Source organism: Amblyomma maculatum, unplaced genomic scaffold (assembly GCF_055883805.1).
Source record: "Amblyomma maculatum isolate TAMU_Amacu unplaced genomic scaffold, ASM5588380v1 scaffold_13, whole genome shotgun sequence".
In the NCBI taxonomy this organism is placed as follows: Eukaryota; Metazoa; Arthropoda; class Arachnida; order Ixodida; family Ixodidae; genus Amblyomma; species Amblyomma maculatum.
Window position 1 is genome coordinate 21068423 of NW_028146738.1, and position 16060 is coordinate 21084482.

At 45.1% G+C, this 16060-nt stretch overlaps 1 protein-coding gene across 1 annotated transcript in view; it reads right to left on the reverse strand.

Moving 5' to 3' along the window:
• Window positions 1–16060, reverse strand: part of bchs (WD repeat and FYVE domain containing 3 bchs) — a 180707-nt gene that overhangs the window by 85730 nt on the left and 78917 nt on the right. Inside the window, exons 34-37 of the mRNA XM_084586055.1 lie at window positions 9558–9686; window positions 8041–8235; window positions 4737–4892; window positions 4327–4528 (exon numbers count right to left, since the gene is read on the reverse strand). Coding sequence (XP_084442181.1) covers window positions 4327–4528; window positions 4737–4892; window positions 8041–8235; window positions 9558–9686 — 682 coding nt within the window. The remainder of the gene's footprint in view (window positions 1–4326; window positions 4529–4736; window positions 4893–8040; window positions 8236–9557; window positions 9687–16060) is intronic.

A 16060-nucleotide genomic window follows, 5' to 3' on the forward strand; every position in this document is an offset into this window, starting at 1 on the left:
CAGCAAAAACCTCGATGTGAAAAAATATTTTAGTCGTCATAACTTTGCATCCATAGAACACTGTATTTTAGCTTCAATATAGTGAAATATGTTTTGCCGCACTTTTAATGTAATGAAATTTCAACTTGGCTCAAAATGAACATGAGAAAATATTTCTATCACAGGTCCGAGGGCTTGAGTGAAGCATGCACCAAAATGTGCGTTGGAGTGTGCATGTAAAAGTAAGCATTGCCCATCTAACAGAAGTGGACCGTAGAGGCAGGAAACTATACGGTAAAATAATCACAATAGCAAGTGTGCTGCTTGGCATGATGTTGGCATGAGTGTCAGCTTAGCCTGCCAGGCCAGCTTGCACCTCTCTGCATCTTGCCTAAGAACAGTGTCGAATATACCTTGCTGCCTGTGCTCAAGGGCAGCACGTCACATTTACCACTTTACAGGCTCCACATATATTCGTTTGCACAAAAGCCCTCTGCCATTTATTGGAGCTCCGATTAAATTTTGGTCCAGGAAATGAAGCACTGCCCTTTTTTGTGTGTTTTCAATGTGTTGACACAGTTTCACAGCTTAAAAACAGCAGGAGATGCTAATGGCAGTGGCGTCAGCACCAGCAAAGAAAACACGGGAAGAAATATCCATAATCTCTGGCACTGCATCAATGACATTCACAGGTGTGAAGGGCAGCTTAGTATTAAAATTTACCAGCTTTCAAGTACAGAGTACAAATAGCACCAGCTACAGAAGTGGATTTTATCAGTATGGAGAGTCAAGTCAGCCCCCTTTCTGACATTTAATGATAGTTGTAGCAAGCATGCAGTTAAAGTATGCATTCCATCTTGCTATGTGCAGTCAGCAGCTTGATATCGTGAGTGCTCCTTTCTAGCCACAGCTGTCTGGAAGGACCCCGATTCTCTTTGTCCAATATATTGGGTACAGGTGGAGTAGCCATGATGCACATATAGTGCTGTAAAACACCATTTACAGTTACTTTTTTAACCTTGTGCTTCTACTCATTGAGTATGATCCCTGCTGTATCATTCCCCTCCTAGCTCCCAAATTTCCCGTGCAATAGCAGCTCGGTGTTTCTGACTCAAGTCAGTGAAACAGAGATTACAAATATAATTTTTAATTTAAGGAACAGTAATTTCAAAGCCGTTGAAGACATTCAAATAAAACCAGTCAAACACACTGCCCATCTTCTTGCTCCATGTCTGGTGTACATACTTAATTCCCATATAAATACCTCCGAAATGTTACAAAGCTTTAAAAAAAGGCTATTTCAAAAGTAGATTTCTGCAACAAAGCACAGAACCTGCCCTTCTAACACAAAAGGAACATATTTCAAGTAGAATGGAAGAAGGAACACTAGTTTTAGGCCCTTATGTCGACTTCTCGAAAAGCTTTCGACACTATCAATCACGCAGTACTGATAAGCTGGAACATTAAGGCTTTCATAGAAAACCTGGTGCCCTTATTGTCCTGGTCCTACCTAAAACACCGTACCCAAATTGTAGCTACAGGTGATTCCTTATCCTAGTACCAACCACTTAGTGTTTACCAGGCGTGCCACAAGCCAGCAGCCTGGGCGATATGGGCGATCGAAAATGATGCTCCTCCTCTCCCCCCTCAACTCGGCCCATGCCGACGTGCAAGGAAAAAAAAAAGAAAAAGAAAAAAGTAGACAAGTTGCAACGGCGCCCCATTACGCCCCATCCCACTTGGCTAACTTGGGAACGTCCAATGAGTGGGCACGCCGGTTCACTCGAGGTGCGTGTGGAGATATGCCGCCCCAATCTGAACACTTTTTAAAAATTACTTGTAAATTATACGCTCCATGCAAAGCTTTCAAATTTGACTCGAATACTCATAAGGACCACCTGTATGAATTTCTTGCATTAGAATATTACTGCAAGTAGCATTTCAAGGGCCCTTTAAGCTTAATGAAGAAATGCAGAAAAAAAGCCAGAGGATAACTGCCGAGAAAACAAAATGCTAAAAAAAACTGGCAGTGGCTTTGCTCGGCTATGCCAGGATATACATAGCAAGTGGTATATTTCTTTGGCTGAGCTTGTGGTCATTGTAGGTTTAGCAATGAGAGACATTGAGTATAGATATCTTTTATTCATTTTGCTAGACAGAGATAAAGACTGCCCGATGATCTGCGAAGTAGCATGCAGCAGTCTCAATTTTGTCTATACAGAATTTCGATTTGGTAGAGCCTCTTTGGTATACAAAGTCTATAGTAGTTCCTCATTAAAGTCAAACTTATTTTTCATAGATTGACTAAGAGAGTTCTTTTCCCTGTTAAAATCACCCAAAGTCACACACAACCTTGAAACCGTACTGTAGGCTGGTATACACGTGGTTGTTGAGTAGCCAAGTGCTAGGCAACAACCTCAGAAATGGAAGAGTCAGTCTTCTCTTGTCTATACCATCGTTTAGCAGTGACTGGACTCTCCTTCTCTGCATTCATGTCAACTTTGATACAGCCGCCTATTTTACCTCCGCCTCTTATATGCAATACTGTGCATGCGACGCGCGATTCAGGTGATAGAGCGCCGTGCGGCGAGGCGGCAATGATGCGCACGCCGCACCTACGGCTCCTGCCCAGTTGCCATGGTAACAGCGCATGCGCACAACTGACCTCTCTCGGTCACCGCGAAATGCTCGACTGGTAGCCTAGTGTAGCCCTCGCTACAAAACAAAAGAATTGAGCAGTTCGATGCTGTCGAACACGGATAGTGAGCGTTAGTTGACCTCAATTATGACAAAGATGCATGATGCATGGTCTCCGTTGAGGTTACATTTGTTACAGTTCAGTTCAGTCGTTCAGTCGTGTCCGACTCTTCGTGACCCTATGAACCATGTCACGCCACGCTTTCCGGTCTCTCACTATCTTCCTAACATCACATAACTTCATCTGCAGTGCCTCGAGGATGCCATCTAACCATCGCGTTCGCTGCCTACCCCTTCTCCGGCGACCCTCAACCTTTCCCAACATCAAATCTTTCTCCAGCGACTCCTCTCTTCTCATCATATGACCAAAGTAGCCGAGCTTTAACTTTAGAATTTGACCCTCCAATGAGCAGTCAGGGTTTATGGTCGACAATATCGACTGATTTGACCTTCTGGCAGTCCAAGGAACTCTCAAGAGTCTTCGCCAGCACCACAATTCAAACGCATCCGAAGTCAATTGCTATGCATACATCTTCTTAGTGGTTCACTGCGTTAACACCTATAATGACAAGAAACACAACAACACAGAGCGCTTGTTGTTCTAGGTGTTGGCGCGGTGAACCACTATGAATCACCAAGTAGGCCCAATTCTCGCCATTTTAGCATACGTCTTTGTTACATCTTTGTACTATATCTTATTTTGACAACCTGGGGTGCCTTAATGCACATGGGTGCCTTTCTTATGACCTCCATCAGAAAGTGGCCGTCACGGCCGAGACTGAAGAAGCCATCCTTGTAATCAGCAGTCGAGCATCCTAACCCTGAGCCACTGCGGTGTCCACATCTGTCTTTGGGTTGAATTAGCTACCAGTGATATTCAAAATTATTCAAAAACTATTTGTACACATTCGGGATCCAGTTTTTATTACTCACATTCGCATCACAATCACAAGTTTGACCTTTGCACACCTCTACCTTTAAACATTTAATATAGCCCTTGACTGTGAACAACACAATATTTTTCGTCGTCATCTCAAAATGTCACAATTTTCTCTACCTCGGTCATTTTTCCAACACACAGCCCAAGCATACAGCTAAGACTTTGAAAATGCAACAAAAGTGCTTGTAATAGAAAAATGACAAGGTGCAGGGTAATTCTGATTTCATTTAACTGGGTGTTGACTGGAAACGCTCTCTCACCAATGAAGATGAGAAGAGGGGGAGGAGGGGAAAGGGGACAGTTAGCACTGCCAATTGGGCCCTTGCAAAATGATGACATTGAAAGCAAAAGCAGAACTCAAAAAGTGTGCGTCATCCCCACCCCCTTCAAGATGCTTGGTGAGGTAGACGTGGTGAGGTGATTCCTGATCTCGCATTACAAGTAAGTTGCAATGCAATCCCAATGGACATGTAAATAATGTGTATAACGCCACTGTTCCTGAGGGCAGAAGTAAAGGACCACTTTCACCAAAAATATTCCCGTGAGTGATCTCCAACGCACTTAGGAGGCAAAACTTCAATGCTAAGAACTAAATTGAGATTTTATGTATACTCTGTTATATCAATGTTTAGCTGCATAGGAGTGAAGGTTTGGGCATATAGCAAGTGCACAAAAACCGACCACACAAAATGCAAACTATACGTGCTCACCTTGCCAGAGCTTGTCAACAAAGCAGGATGTCAGGTAGAAAATATTTGGTGGAATGTTCGAGTATTTGCCACCAGCTGTGATAGGCAAAGCTGTCTGGTCATCAAGTAGCACATCAGCTGCCAAAAGATGCTCTCTGAGTGAAGACAAAATTTCTGTCACAAATTCCCTCTGCTGGCTCAGAGTTGCATTGCTTGGAAAGGCCTGAAATTAAAAATTTCAAGACGTCCCAACCATGCAACAGGGCTGCACCTTCTCGCCACATGCAACAAAGTCACTTACTTCCGCAGGTTGTTCATTTCAGGGAGTTTAAAAGTGCTCATGTTAGCTATAAACACAGGGATTTATGTACCACTGATAATGTTCACAAAATGCAACACAAGTATATATAATGTTCATGCATGACACTTACTTCCAAAACAAGGTCAATGACAGGAGCTTGTTTTGTAGGAAAAGCCAAGGAGAGGCTATCTACCACAATAACTCTGAGGAAGTCCATGACATATTTTCGTGCTGGGTGCTTTGACAGGCCAGCATTAGACTCCGAACACTTGGGGTTCGAGATTATCTGAAATAATACGGAAATAGTTAGTTGGGAAATAGATTGAGCAAGCTGCTACCTAGGATTATGGCATGCAAGATAGGGAGAAACATTTTAAGGAAAGCAATGCTAAACCAAGTTACTGAATAGAAAATTGAACTGTAACAGAAAATTATTGCACTTCAACCAAGCAAATGCACACACAGCCAGTTTTGCAAAATGGCCGACATATGACAGAATACTGACAGCAGTACAGTAGAAACTTGTTAAATTAAGTAATTTAAATTTTCAAATTTTCAAAGCCAAGCTCCATAGAAGACTATGTATACAAAAGCCTGACAATTTGAACGAGAGTTAGTTCCACCATGGGTAATTTGAATTATGTTCAGTCACTCCCGAATGGCATAGGCACAGGGCTTACAGGGCTGTGTGCCTCCAAAACGGGGAGAGAAGAATGGGGAGTGAAGGTTAAACCACGTAAAACCAAGCGCAAAATATAATGAAAAAAACTTCGTGCAAAACAACATAGGACACTAGGAAGAAACACACAGGCACGAACGCGCGCGCGCGTGTGTGTTGTGCAAAGTTTTCGTTATGTCAATTCACCAACTGGCCCAACAATCTACAATACCATGCACAAAACATGAGCAAAGCCAAACTGGCGCCATGCATGGCCAGTGCAGTGGTAATGGCGGCAGCTGCTTCCTCCTTGTTCTGCGTAACCTCCAAGACTTGCAACTATACACAGTAAAAGCTCACTGATTCAGTCCCCATAAATTCGGACACCTGAAGAATTCAAACTGTCAGCATGATCAAGTGGCCAATGTCCATGTAAGGCTATGGCTTAGATGCTTACTGATTCGGATGTTATAGGTCTTGTACAGTTAATTCAAACGGGCTCGGGCCTGAAGGCACGCCGTGTGCAGGTATGACCAGCATGGATAGTGATCAGGAAAACAGCCCCTTTTAAACCTGATGTGCATACTACAGAGCCGACTGCGCAAAGGCAGACGTAACAAAGTTAGTCTCCAAGAATAAGCCGACCACTTAGCTGCAGTTTCGCTTTTATCAATTTCCAGCTGCATGCAGTTTTGGAAGCTGATTGGCAGCACTGAGCATTTCGCTCGCTTCTGTCCACCCCGTTCCTTCATTACACCAAAATGGTGTGCCCATGATGCAGGGAGAGGTCTTTACCATTTTGGAGAAGTTATGCTTTGACACTCCTGACAGTGTGCATGCAGCAAAGCATTGACGGAAATGTGAAAAACAGCCACTGACATGCTGTTCTTGCCCAAAAGCCAGACACCAACTGCCCACTCTTCTACCAAATAAATGTACCATGACGCAAGCAGTTCTAGTCAGTCTTTTAGGGGGTCATTCGTTAATTCGCACTTCGGATAATTCCAACATTTTTTCCTATCCCTTGCGCAGTTAGAATTCACGAGCTTTTAATGTAATAATATTTGGCTTCCTTCCCCCAGAAAAAACGCTGGATTCTCAAAGTTTGTGCACATCATATTTCTCCAATGCTTCTCAAAGCATAGTCACAGTGATTGCCAGGGGTGGATGCATAGGTTACTCCTGGTGAGGGCAGTCCCAGTTTGCCAAAAAGAAGAGGGGGAGGGATCTGCATGTTTCAGTATTTGAAATTTCTTGCATAGCCCCTCCCTCCTGCATAAATTCACTAATGGTATTAGCTGCCACTGTTGCAGAAGATTTGATATATACTTCACCAATATGACTTATTAAATGAGCTCCCTTTCCTATCAAAACAGTCTACCACCTAAAAAAATTACTAGTTCAAGACTTTAAAAATTTAGACGTGAAAGCATTTCCACAATCAAGGAATCATACTAATGGGAGCCTGCAAACCTGGACACTCATTTCACATTTTCATAACATAATGACTTTAAAAACTTAACAGCAATAAGAAAAACAATCCTTCTTACTTTAGAAATGCTTACAAAAGAAGATTAAACACTTATCAATAGTACAAATGAACACAGAGTGGACTAGAGTGGAACCTCAATTATGCAACCTCCGTTTACACTGTGACAAGTCACTTTTTGCAGTGAATTGGCATGGACCTGGCAAACTTTCCATAGCAGTCACACATTAAAAATCTTGATTATACAACGCACAATTATAAGTGCTTGCTTCATATGTGGACCAGAGAGAATCATCTAGAATAAAAGAGGCTGACAGAAGACTTTATTGGCAGACCTCACAACACCCCATGGCTTTCTTAATCGGGATTAAGGTGGAGATGCGATTGCGTAACGAAGAAAAGGGGTGCATCACTGCCTACCATGACAGATTTGTTAGCAGCCTGGACTCCACACATGTGAATCACAGCCGCTGGTGCGAGGCAGCTCTTGCCTGGCCCCTTCTTTGCTCGCTTTTGCTAGTAAAGATATTAGGGAAATCATTTGTGCATTCATTTTGGCATTAAGTTATTATTCTTGTGGTAACCAGTAACAAGAACAGACCCTGTATAATCAGCAGTGGCAATTCAAAAGAGCTTTCTGCAGCAGCCTTAGCAAGAAGCGCATTATATCCAGCAATGCCAAGCAAGCAGCGTGCTCTTGGCTGCATCTAGAAGTGCATCACCACGGCTGATGCATTCTAGTCCCACATTAATGCCATTAGTTTTTCTTTTATTAAGAGGATGTCTAGTACAGATGCTGCTGTATAACTGGCAGAGTTACGGTAGCTTTATGCAGAGTCTGAACAAGACTCGTCATGAGTATGCTAACATCACACGTCGAAAGATGTCTTTGAAGGTTCAGAAAAGCAGAACTTCCAAGTGTGTTGTCCAAACTATTAATAGCGAGAGGCATGTGTGTGCTCATTTTACTGTGCAGTAATGGGACTGCATGTGCACATCATTGGCACCGAAATTCCATCTGGCCGCGCAGTCCCCAGAACTAACTCTTGCCAAATGAAAACAGAGCAGCTTTTGTATAACATGGAAGATAAAAAAAAAAAAAAAAGAGAGTTAATTTTGACAAGCACAGCTGTGGTGCATTTGTTAAAGTAAATGCATACACTATATAGGTTTTCTGATTATATAGCAGCTTTGCACGGTCCCCAGAAAGCTATATATAATTATGGCTCCACTGCACTTCAGTGTTTCCAAGAACTGTGGAAAGAATTGAAAAAAACTCTAGTTCACCTGAAAGTCATCAGCTGGAGATGCAACTTCACTGAGACCATTTGAAAATGGAAACAGTGTGGCTGACAAGGCACACAGAATGTCCGAGCTCATGCACATGTTCATGAAGTCCTGCCGGTTATTATAAAGGTACATGAGGAACTGGATGAGTGTCACGGGATGTTCCTCCACACCAGACACATTCTCTCCTCGTGGCTGCAAGATGAGAGGAAGATAAAAGGAAAAAGTAGAAAGAAACATGTTACCGGAACTATCAAGAGAAATCATTTGTTGAGGCTCAATCAAAACATGCACAACTCACTGTTAACGCTACAATGCAATACACTTATAGCAATACCAGATATAATGATACATCGCTTATAACAATAAATTTTTTCGATTTATTAGTTTTCAAATTTCCCCTATGTAAAAATAAACCATATATAACGACAATACAATTACCGGCACTATATCGGATACAATGATAGCTTTTGCCTTGCCCAGCAGATGTCTACCATGAAAATTTGTCTTGATGTTTGCTAAAAACAAAATACTAAGAAGAGAATGACGCAAAACCTCGGCACCAGTGGTGCAAATGGACTGGCCTAGTGAAATCCGCAAGGGGGCGTTGCATGTGGCATTAAGAAATTAGCGTTATCATCTTCGCAATTGCTGGAGGGAGGGGTGGAAGCCCCAGCTTGGCCGCCATGCAAAGGGCGCAGCCACGTTGCTATCGTTATAGTCTGACTGTGAGCTGAAAGATGGTGCCGATCAAGTGCAAGGCGATATTTCTCTAAGTGAAACAGCAGATTCGACAGGATTTTCAGCTGGGTTTCAAGGTTGGAAGCCTCACGAAAAAAATATGGGCATTCGCAGTCAACGATTTCAATGATCCACCCAGTCGCTGATCGCTTTCATGCACGCAAAGGGACCGCTGCCAGCATATGCACAACTGGAATCAATGCTCATAGCAATTGTCAAGCTTCAACTGCCGCTCAGGCAAGCACAAATTTCCAACTTTTTTAAGCATGCTTAAGTTATTTTATGGCCACTGATGTATTTTGGCATAAAATTGTTCACTGCTCTTAACAATGACTGGCGTTGTTCGACTCGATTCACTCACTGCTGGCAATTACTTAAGCTTGGAAAAATATGCGGCCAATTTTTTGCTGGTCTAGGTATAACGATAAAAGGTTATATCAGATTTTTTGGTTTTTCTCAATATTGTTGTAAGTGGAATGCACTATACTTTATTACCTAGCAACAACAGGTCGAAGGAAATACAGCCTGCCATTGCTGCCTCAAGAAATGTAAAGCAAAAAGAGAAAAGGAGCCGACGCATACATATTGCCCACAAAGGCACTAAAGACAATTCTGCCGGTGTGAAAACAAGTCAAGAGCAACTGACTGTAACAGACTGAACACAGTTGAAACAAAACACAAGTCAGACCCAGAAGGCACACCGTTTGCGACTGAACCCACAGGGTGCCCTATGGGTTCAGTCTCTCTTCTCGAGGAGCTTAAATTAGGTGGCATACCTGGCTGAGAATGCAGCGCACCATAGCCAGCAGTACCACAACCAGCTCAAAGTTGATGTCTCCTTGAGCCATGACTGAATGGCCGGGTGGCACACCAAACAAAAAGCTCCAGATGTTGTCCAGTGAGAACTGCACAGGAGTCACAACACAGTTCATTTTTATCGCTTTGAGAACATGTGGCTGCAGTAGTACAAACCCCAAGCCCAACTCTTACAAGAAAACTGTAGTATGCAGATATGAAAGAAGAAGAAAAAAAAAGTTCCGACACGGTTTGCCCTCAAGTAGTGCAAAATTTATATGTTGGTTGGATTATGCTAGACAAATTTAATATGATGTGCTCCACGTAAAACGAGCGAGTAAGGTATGGCTATGTTCGTAATTTTAATGGACCCACCTCAACTAACTTTTGCATTGTTAAAACTAAGCAGGCTCAGCTTCAACAGACCAGAAAACTTGAGTGTCTTAACTGAAGTACCACCAAACAAGATATGCGAACATCCTGGCTTTGTCCAGGTATACTGCTACATAAAAACAATGGATAAAAAAGTCTTCCAGAGAAAGGGTAGTAGCAGATAAAGTATTTATTGCAATATGCATGAAACGAGCTGAAGAATGAAAGTATGAAACAAGCTTGTGTTCTCCTGCTTGAAAATGGCATTTGTATAGTTATATTTTTCACCGCCTGTTTCATCTTACTGTACCCCACAGCAGCCACTAGTTCCGTGCGCATGCGTGCGCACGAGCGTGCAGGGGGCGTTTTTTTTTTTTTTTTCTCCTTTCCACCCTGCGCCGAGCAATTCGAAAATGCTCAGAACCATGGGTAACTAACTCTCATGATGCCCCTTACAGTCTGCAATAGGCAGTGCATGTGATGCTGATGTCTGGCCACCTGAGCACTATGATATGATGCCTGTTGTGACGTTTCAGTTTAAAATGTGCCCCAGAATTTTTAATCCCCACGTCACTTTGAACTTTGCGCATACATATGTGGGACGCAACGCATGACACGAGAGGCACGTGATGCTGCAATGAGACACCTCTGTGATAGCACTAGCGTAAAAGTGCCCTACCATTTCCTTACCGGCAAGAGAGGTTCTCACCAAGACAATGTGCTCCCATATGATGGCTTCCCCACAGTTTTATGCAAAGCTGTGCAGAAGCCATCTTTTGGGTGGGTGCACTTTCCTGCGTATAAGCAGTCTTCTTTTTTTGGAGCACAGCTCATATGCGCCCATTCATTGGTTGAGCTAAGTCGCTGTTCCTGCTGCCAATGTAACTGAGCGAAAGAGAGTGTAAAGATGCACGAAAGAAAAGCCATGAGCTCTTGCCTCTCGCTCATTGGACACCCAAGATGGCCCATCGAGCAGAGTGCATGTCTCATCAAGGCTCACCACTAAACGGCCGAGATGCTCTCTCCCCCCCCCCTCTCTCTCCGTCTCGGTTCCGCGTTCCTTTCGCTTTACATTTAATTTGTGAAAACATTTCAGGACACTTAAAACCGCCCACATGTATGAAGATGAAGGCTTGTCCGCGTCGGCCATACCACTCGCAGTGTTGCCTTCCAAGTATAAACCATTTGTAAAAGTCATCACCATCATCAGCCAGGCTATACTCATTGCAGGGTGGAGGTCTTTCCCATATTCCTCTCATTAACCTGATCCTGTACCCAGCTGCATCCATTTAACCCCTACGAACTTCTTAACCTCATCCACCCACCTCACTTTCTGCCGCCCCTGCTACGCTTTCCTTCCCTTGGAATCCAACTTGTTAGCCTAAGCAACCATTGGGTATCCTCTCTTCACACTACATGCCCTGCCCATGCCCATTTTTTCTTCTTGATTTCCAGTAGAAGGTCATTAACTCTAGTCATTTCACTGACCCACTCTGCATGCTTCCTATTTCTTAACATTACACCTACCATCTTACATTCCATAGCCCTCTGTATTGTCCTCAATTTAAGTAGAACACTTTTCATTAGCCTCCACGTTTCAGCCCTATAGGTGAGTACAGGTAACATGCAACTGTTGTATACATTCCTCTTGGGTTGATACAGGTAAGCTGCTAGTTATAAACTGCGAGTACTTGCCAAATGTGCTCCATCCCAATCTTATTCTTCAAGTTATTTCCCTTTCATAATCGGGACCTGCAGTTACTACCTGTCCCAAGTAGACATATTCGCCTACTACTTCCAGTGCTTTGCTACCGAGTGTAAACTGCAGTTCCTTCCCGAGGCTATTGAACATTATCTTGGTCTTTTGCATGTTAATTTTTAGGATTACCTTTCTGCTTTTAAAACAGACGGCGGTAGTTGTTTCTGCAGAATGAGTGACACAACTGGCGAATATGCTTTGTCTGCCACTGCTGCTAAACAAGCCATGTGAGCAGAAGCTCAGCGCCACCGAAGCAGCACCTGGGTGCTGCCTTGAAGAGGACTGTGCCATTCCCGCAGCTGAAGCGTGTGGGGAACGATCTCCCATCGTCCCCTTTAAAGTCGGCTTTCCCCCGTGGTAGTTACTCTAGCTATCGCGGAATGGCGCCAATATTGGTGGTTAACATTAGCTATCGAGAGATGGCGCCAGCGTCGCAGCAGCACAAGCGCCACCCTAGATCTTGTCGGCGCGCACGTGGACAAAGCCAACGCCCCTTCGGCAACGGGACCTGGATGCGAGCGGACGTCTCCTCGCGGCACTCCGCAGTCACCGGCGAGGTGAAGCCTCGCGGGACTTATCCTGCTTGCCCATCTTGTCCGGCCTCGGAGTTTATCCCCTGCCCTAGCGTGGACGAACATTCGCCTGTAGCCTTGCTGGTGAGTCAGACGACCTGTATTCATTAGTGTGTTTTATTGCTAGCTGGCTTTGTTGTTATTGCAGCAATAAATGCCTGTTTGTTGTCAGCACGTGTTGTTCCTTTGTTCCCCAGAGCACGGCCCGCAGTGGTCGGCGGTTGGGACAATCATCCACGATTAAGTGGGGAAAACGTATTTGTCCCCCTAGTAAAACCCCACATCTGGCGCCCAACGTGGGGCCGCTCTTGGAACACTGGACGACTGTTCGTGGCAAGGGATGTTCTTTGTCCGGACATGACAAGTGCTAGGCCTAGAGTGAATTTTGCTGCATGTTTGAACTTTTCGACATGCTCAGCGCATTTTTTGCGCCCTTTGGAGAAGTTTCTTCAGTTTGAAAACCACATCGAGGGAGCGAGAGGACTAGCGCACGCGTGTAGTCGCCAAGCCTGTAGCGAGTGAGTACGGAAGCCGCGTGGGTGGTCCGAGTTTTCTGTACATATTTTTTCATCTGTCTCTTTTGCGACTCCGAAAGTCGCGGGCTCTGGGAGCCGAGTGGCGTGGGGTCACAGGTGCCACGATGAGCTTGCTGGTATTGCAGCTCGGCACCGGGCGTTCCAACACCGTCCGGGACAATGGGCGCCGATCGCAAATCCGCTTCGTGCGGAGAGCGGAGTAGGACTAACCCATTGTGCTGATGTCTCCTCGCGGTTATGTGCGCGTAACCCTTTTTTCAGGTAGTTATTTTCTTTTCTTTTTTTTTTTTTTTTGAAGGCGGTCTTTGTCATAGCGGTTGTTAGGCCTAAGGCTTTCGTAGCAGCCTGCACCGCTCCAGAAGAGACAACCACCGGGTCCGTGGTGCTGTAGAGTGGGAGCACATTGTTGATCGCTTGTTTCTTTTATTAGTATCCTCGCACGAACTGAGCATCCTCGTTCAACTCAAGAAAGGGCTTCGTTCACTTGAACTTTGCATTTTACAGCTGCATGACACGTTTTGCTAGTGAGGTTTGTACGGAGCCATGAGGCCCGTGTGGACGCCAGTGCTCCCTCCCATGACTTTCTTTAAAGGCATGTAGATAGTGCTCTGGAAGTTATGCAGGTTCACTGGAGCCACCCAGGCTTACTGACCTCTGCACATCGTCTCGCTGCCACCTGCTACGACGGAGCTGCCTGTATCCTGTTCGGCACATCCACCCGGGGCAGCCGTGGTGAGACCAGTCAGCAGTCACACCTGGCTGCGGTTATCCTAGCCTGCAGCTTTCAGCCGGACTCGCGGGCCCTGTGGACGCGTGGTCCATTTCCCACGATCCCTGGTGTTGCGCCGTACCAGCACCTGACTCGGTACTCTCTCTGGCGCCGCCTCTGCGCACTCCCGGCCGCAGTTTTCGGCCGGGCCCTGTTGCGTACCGACCTGCAGACACTGCAGCCCACGTGACATGCCAGCCATCCTGCGGAGACCTTCATGCCACCGTTGGCGTACCGCGGAAGTCTGCGAGGACGTCGTCGGTGCTACCTCCGCTGGAAGCTCCTGCCTCAAGTGCAAGTTCATGAAGACATCTCCATAGCATGTACTTACAGGCGCGTGGGTCAATTTAAAGTTGGGGGGATAAATTTAACGTTGGGCGCCAGATGTGGGGTTGTACTAGGGGGATAAATACGTTTTTTCTGCTTGATCGCGGATGACTGTCACAACCGCCGACCCCACCCAGTGATTGCGTGCGCTACTGAGCGCACGCTGACCACTGCGGGCCGTGCTCTTGGGAACAAAGGAACAACACGTGCTGACAACAAACAGGCATTTATTGCTGCAATAACAACAACACCAGCTAGCAATAAAACACACTAATGTATACAGGTCGTCTGACTCACCAGCAGGGCTACGGGCGAATGTTCGCCCACGCTATGGCAGGGAATAAACTCCAAGGCTGGACAAGACGGCAAGCGGGGTGACTGCGGAGTGCCGCGAGGAGACGTCCGCTCGCGTCCAGGTCCCGATGCCGAAGAGGGTTGGCTTTGTCCGCGTGTCGCGGTGAGAAGATCAGGGGTGGCACTCGTGCTGCCGCGACGCTGGCGCCATCTCTCGGTAGTTAAGTGCCAAAGAGCCACTCTTAAATTTCACATTAGAAAATATCGTAATCATAGTCTTTTTTTTTTTTATGATAGCACATGAAAGTCCTGTGAGGGCCATTCTGTGGGAACCCCATAGTTCATGGTCACTGCGGAAGTTCTTCCTAACTGACGGAATGCGAACAAGTTTGCCTAAAGCAGATTCTTTTTTTTTTTTTTTTTTGCATTAAGTTCTATGGAAACAAACCAAATGGTCTCCCACTGCTCTTATTCTAGAATGTGTATTAAGTTCTATGGAAACAAACCAAATGGTCTCCCACTGCTCTTATTCTAGAATGTGTTTATCGGGAGTCTTATATTTACCAGTCAAATGTGCCAATTCTGAAAATTTCCAAGAATTTATGGTTTGATACTAAGTTTGTCCCAAGGCTGGCAAATATTTTTTGCCACTATGCTGGGATACTGTAATGGAGCCTTCAACAGACATGGTAAAGCAGGCAGACTACAGCTGCCAGCAGTAACAAGACTCCGATGACATAATGAAGCAAGTTAACATTGAAGAAGCACCTGTTAGTAGCCAACGTTTCTAGATTACTTTTCAGTTTGCAAACTCTGGCGCCGCGGGTGTCACTCTTCCTTGTTCCGCCAAGCGGGGGAGCGCTTGTCACTGTTCGACCGGTCACAGCCTCTGGCCTCCGTATCAATGCTGCCCACGCCGCAGTATGTTTCAACATATGCGCGACCTAGTCCCCGACATTTCTTTGTTGCCTTCAGCTGTGTTGGATGTTGATTGCTGCCCCTGCGAGTTCTCGCAACATTTATCTAAACATGTGCAGCGACACAGCTCTTGCCGATCATGTGGCATATGCCTCCGCCACAGCACGGCACAGCACAGCGGCGTCTTTGCGCCCAACCTGCGCGTTTTCGTGAGGCACTGCCAATGTGAGACGGAACTGTCCAGCTTGAGTCATCCCCCGAAAATTAAGGCACAGCACTTACGCAATGTCATCGGCACTTCAGAACCCGTTGTTGGCTCCGATGCATGTCTCAATATACATACTTATCGGAGCTTCAAGGAAGGGTGCATAAATCCATGCTACAGCTGAGATGTTGAGTGTAATGAAGGTTGTTAACGATTGTTTGCTACATTACATGAAGCTGGTGCGTGTACTAATATTTTTTGGAGGGTAGGCATGAAATTAGGTTAATTGATTCGTAGTTCCAGAAAATTCAAAGCTGCGTGAAGATGGGACGGAAAAATACACAAACATGCACACACAAATCACCTGCTTCCAATTGAATTTATTTTGTGAAAGCCAGGACTTATAAAGATCATCTAAATAACAAAATAATGAACAAGCATGAGCGGAATTGTGCCCAAAGCAGGGTTAGTGATAGGACGCGTGTGCATTACAATTGCTGAAGTGTTCTGATGTGTCCTCCTTTAGAATTCAATCGCTTTTTTTGATAGCGATAAACATAGAGAGCTAACACAGTTGTCACACCTTTGGCGATATAGAATGCCTCGATAACTTTTTTTTTTTTTCTCCCCAAATAAGATGAATAGCCTTTGCTGTCACAGCTCTTGCAATAAAGGGGGAGATTACTGCTAGTGCCGGTGCTCATGGATCTCTTCTATGCCAGAGCACGCTCA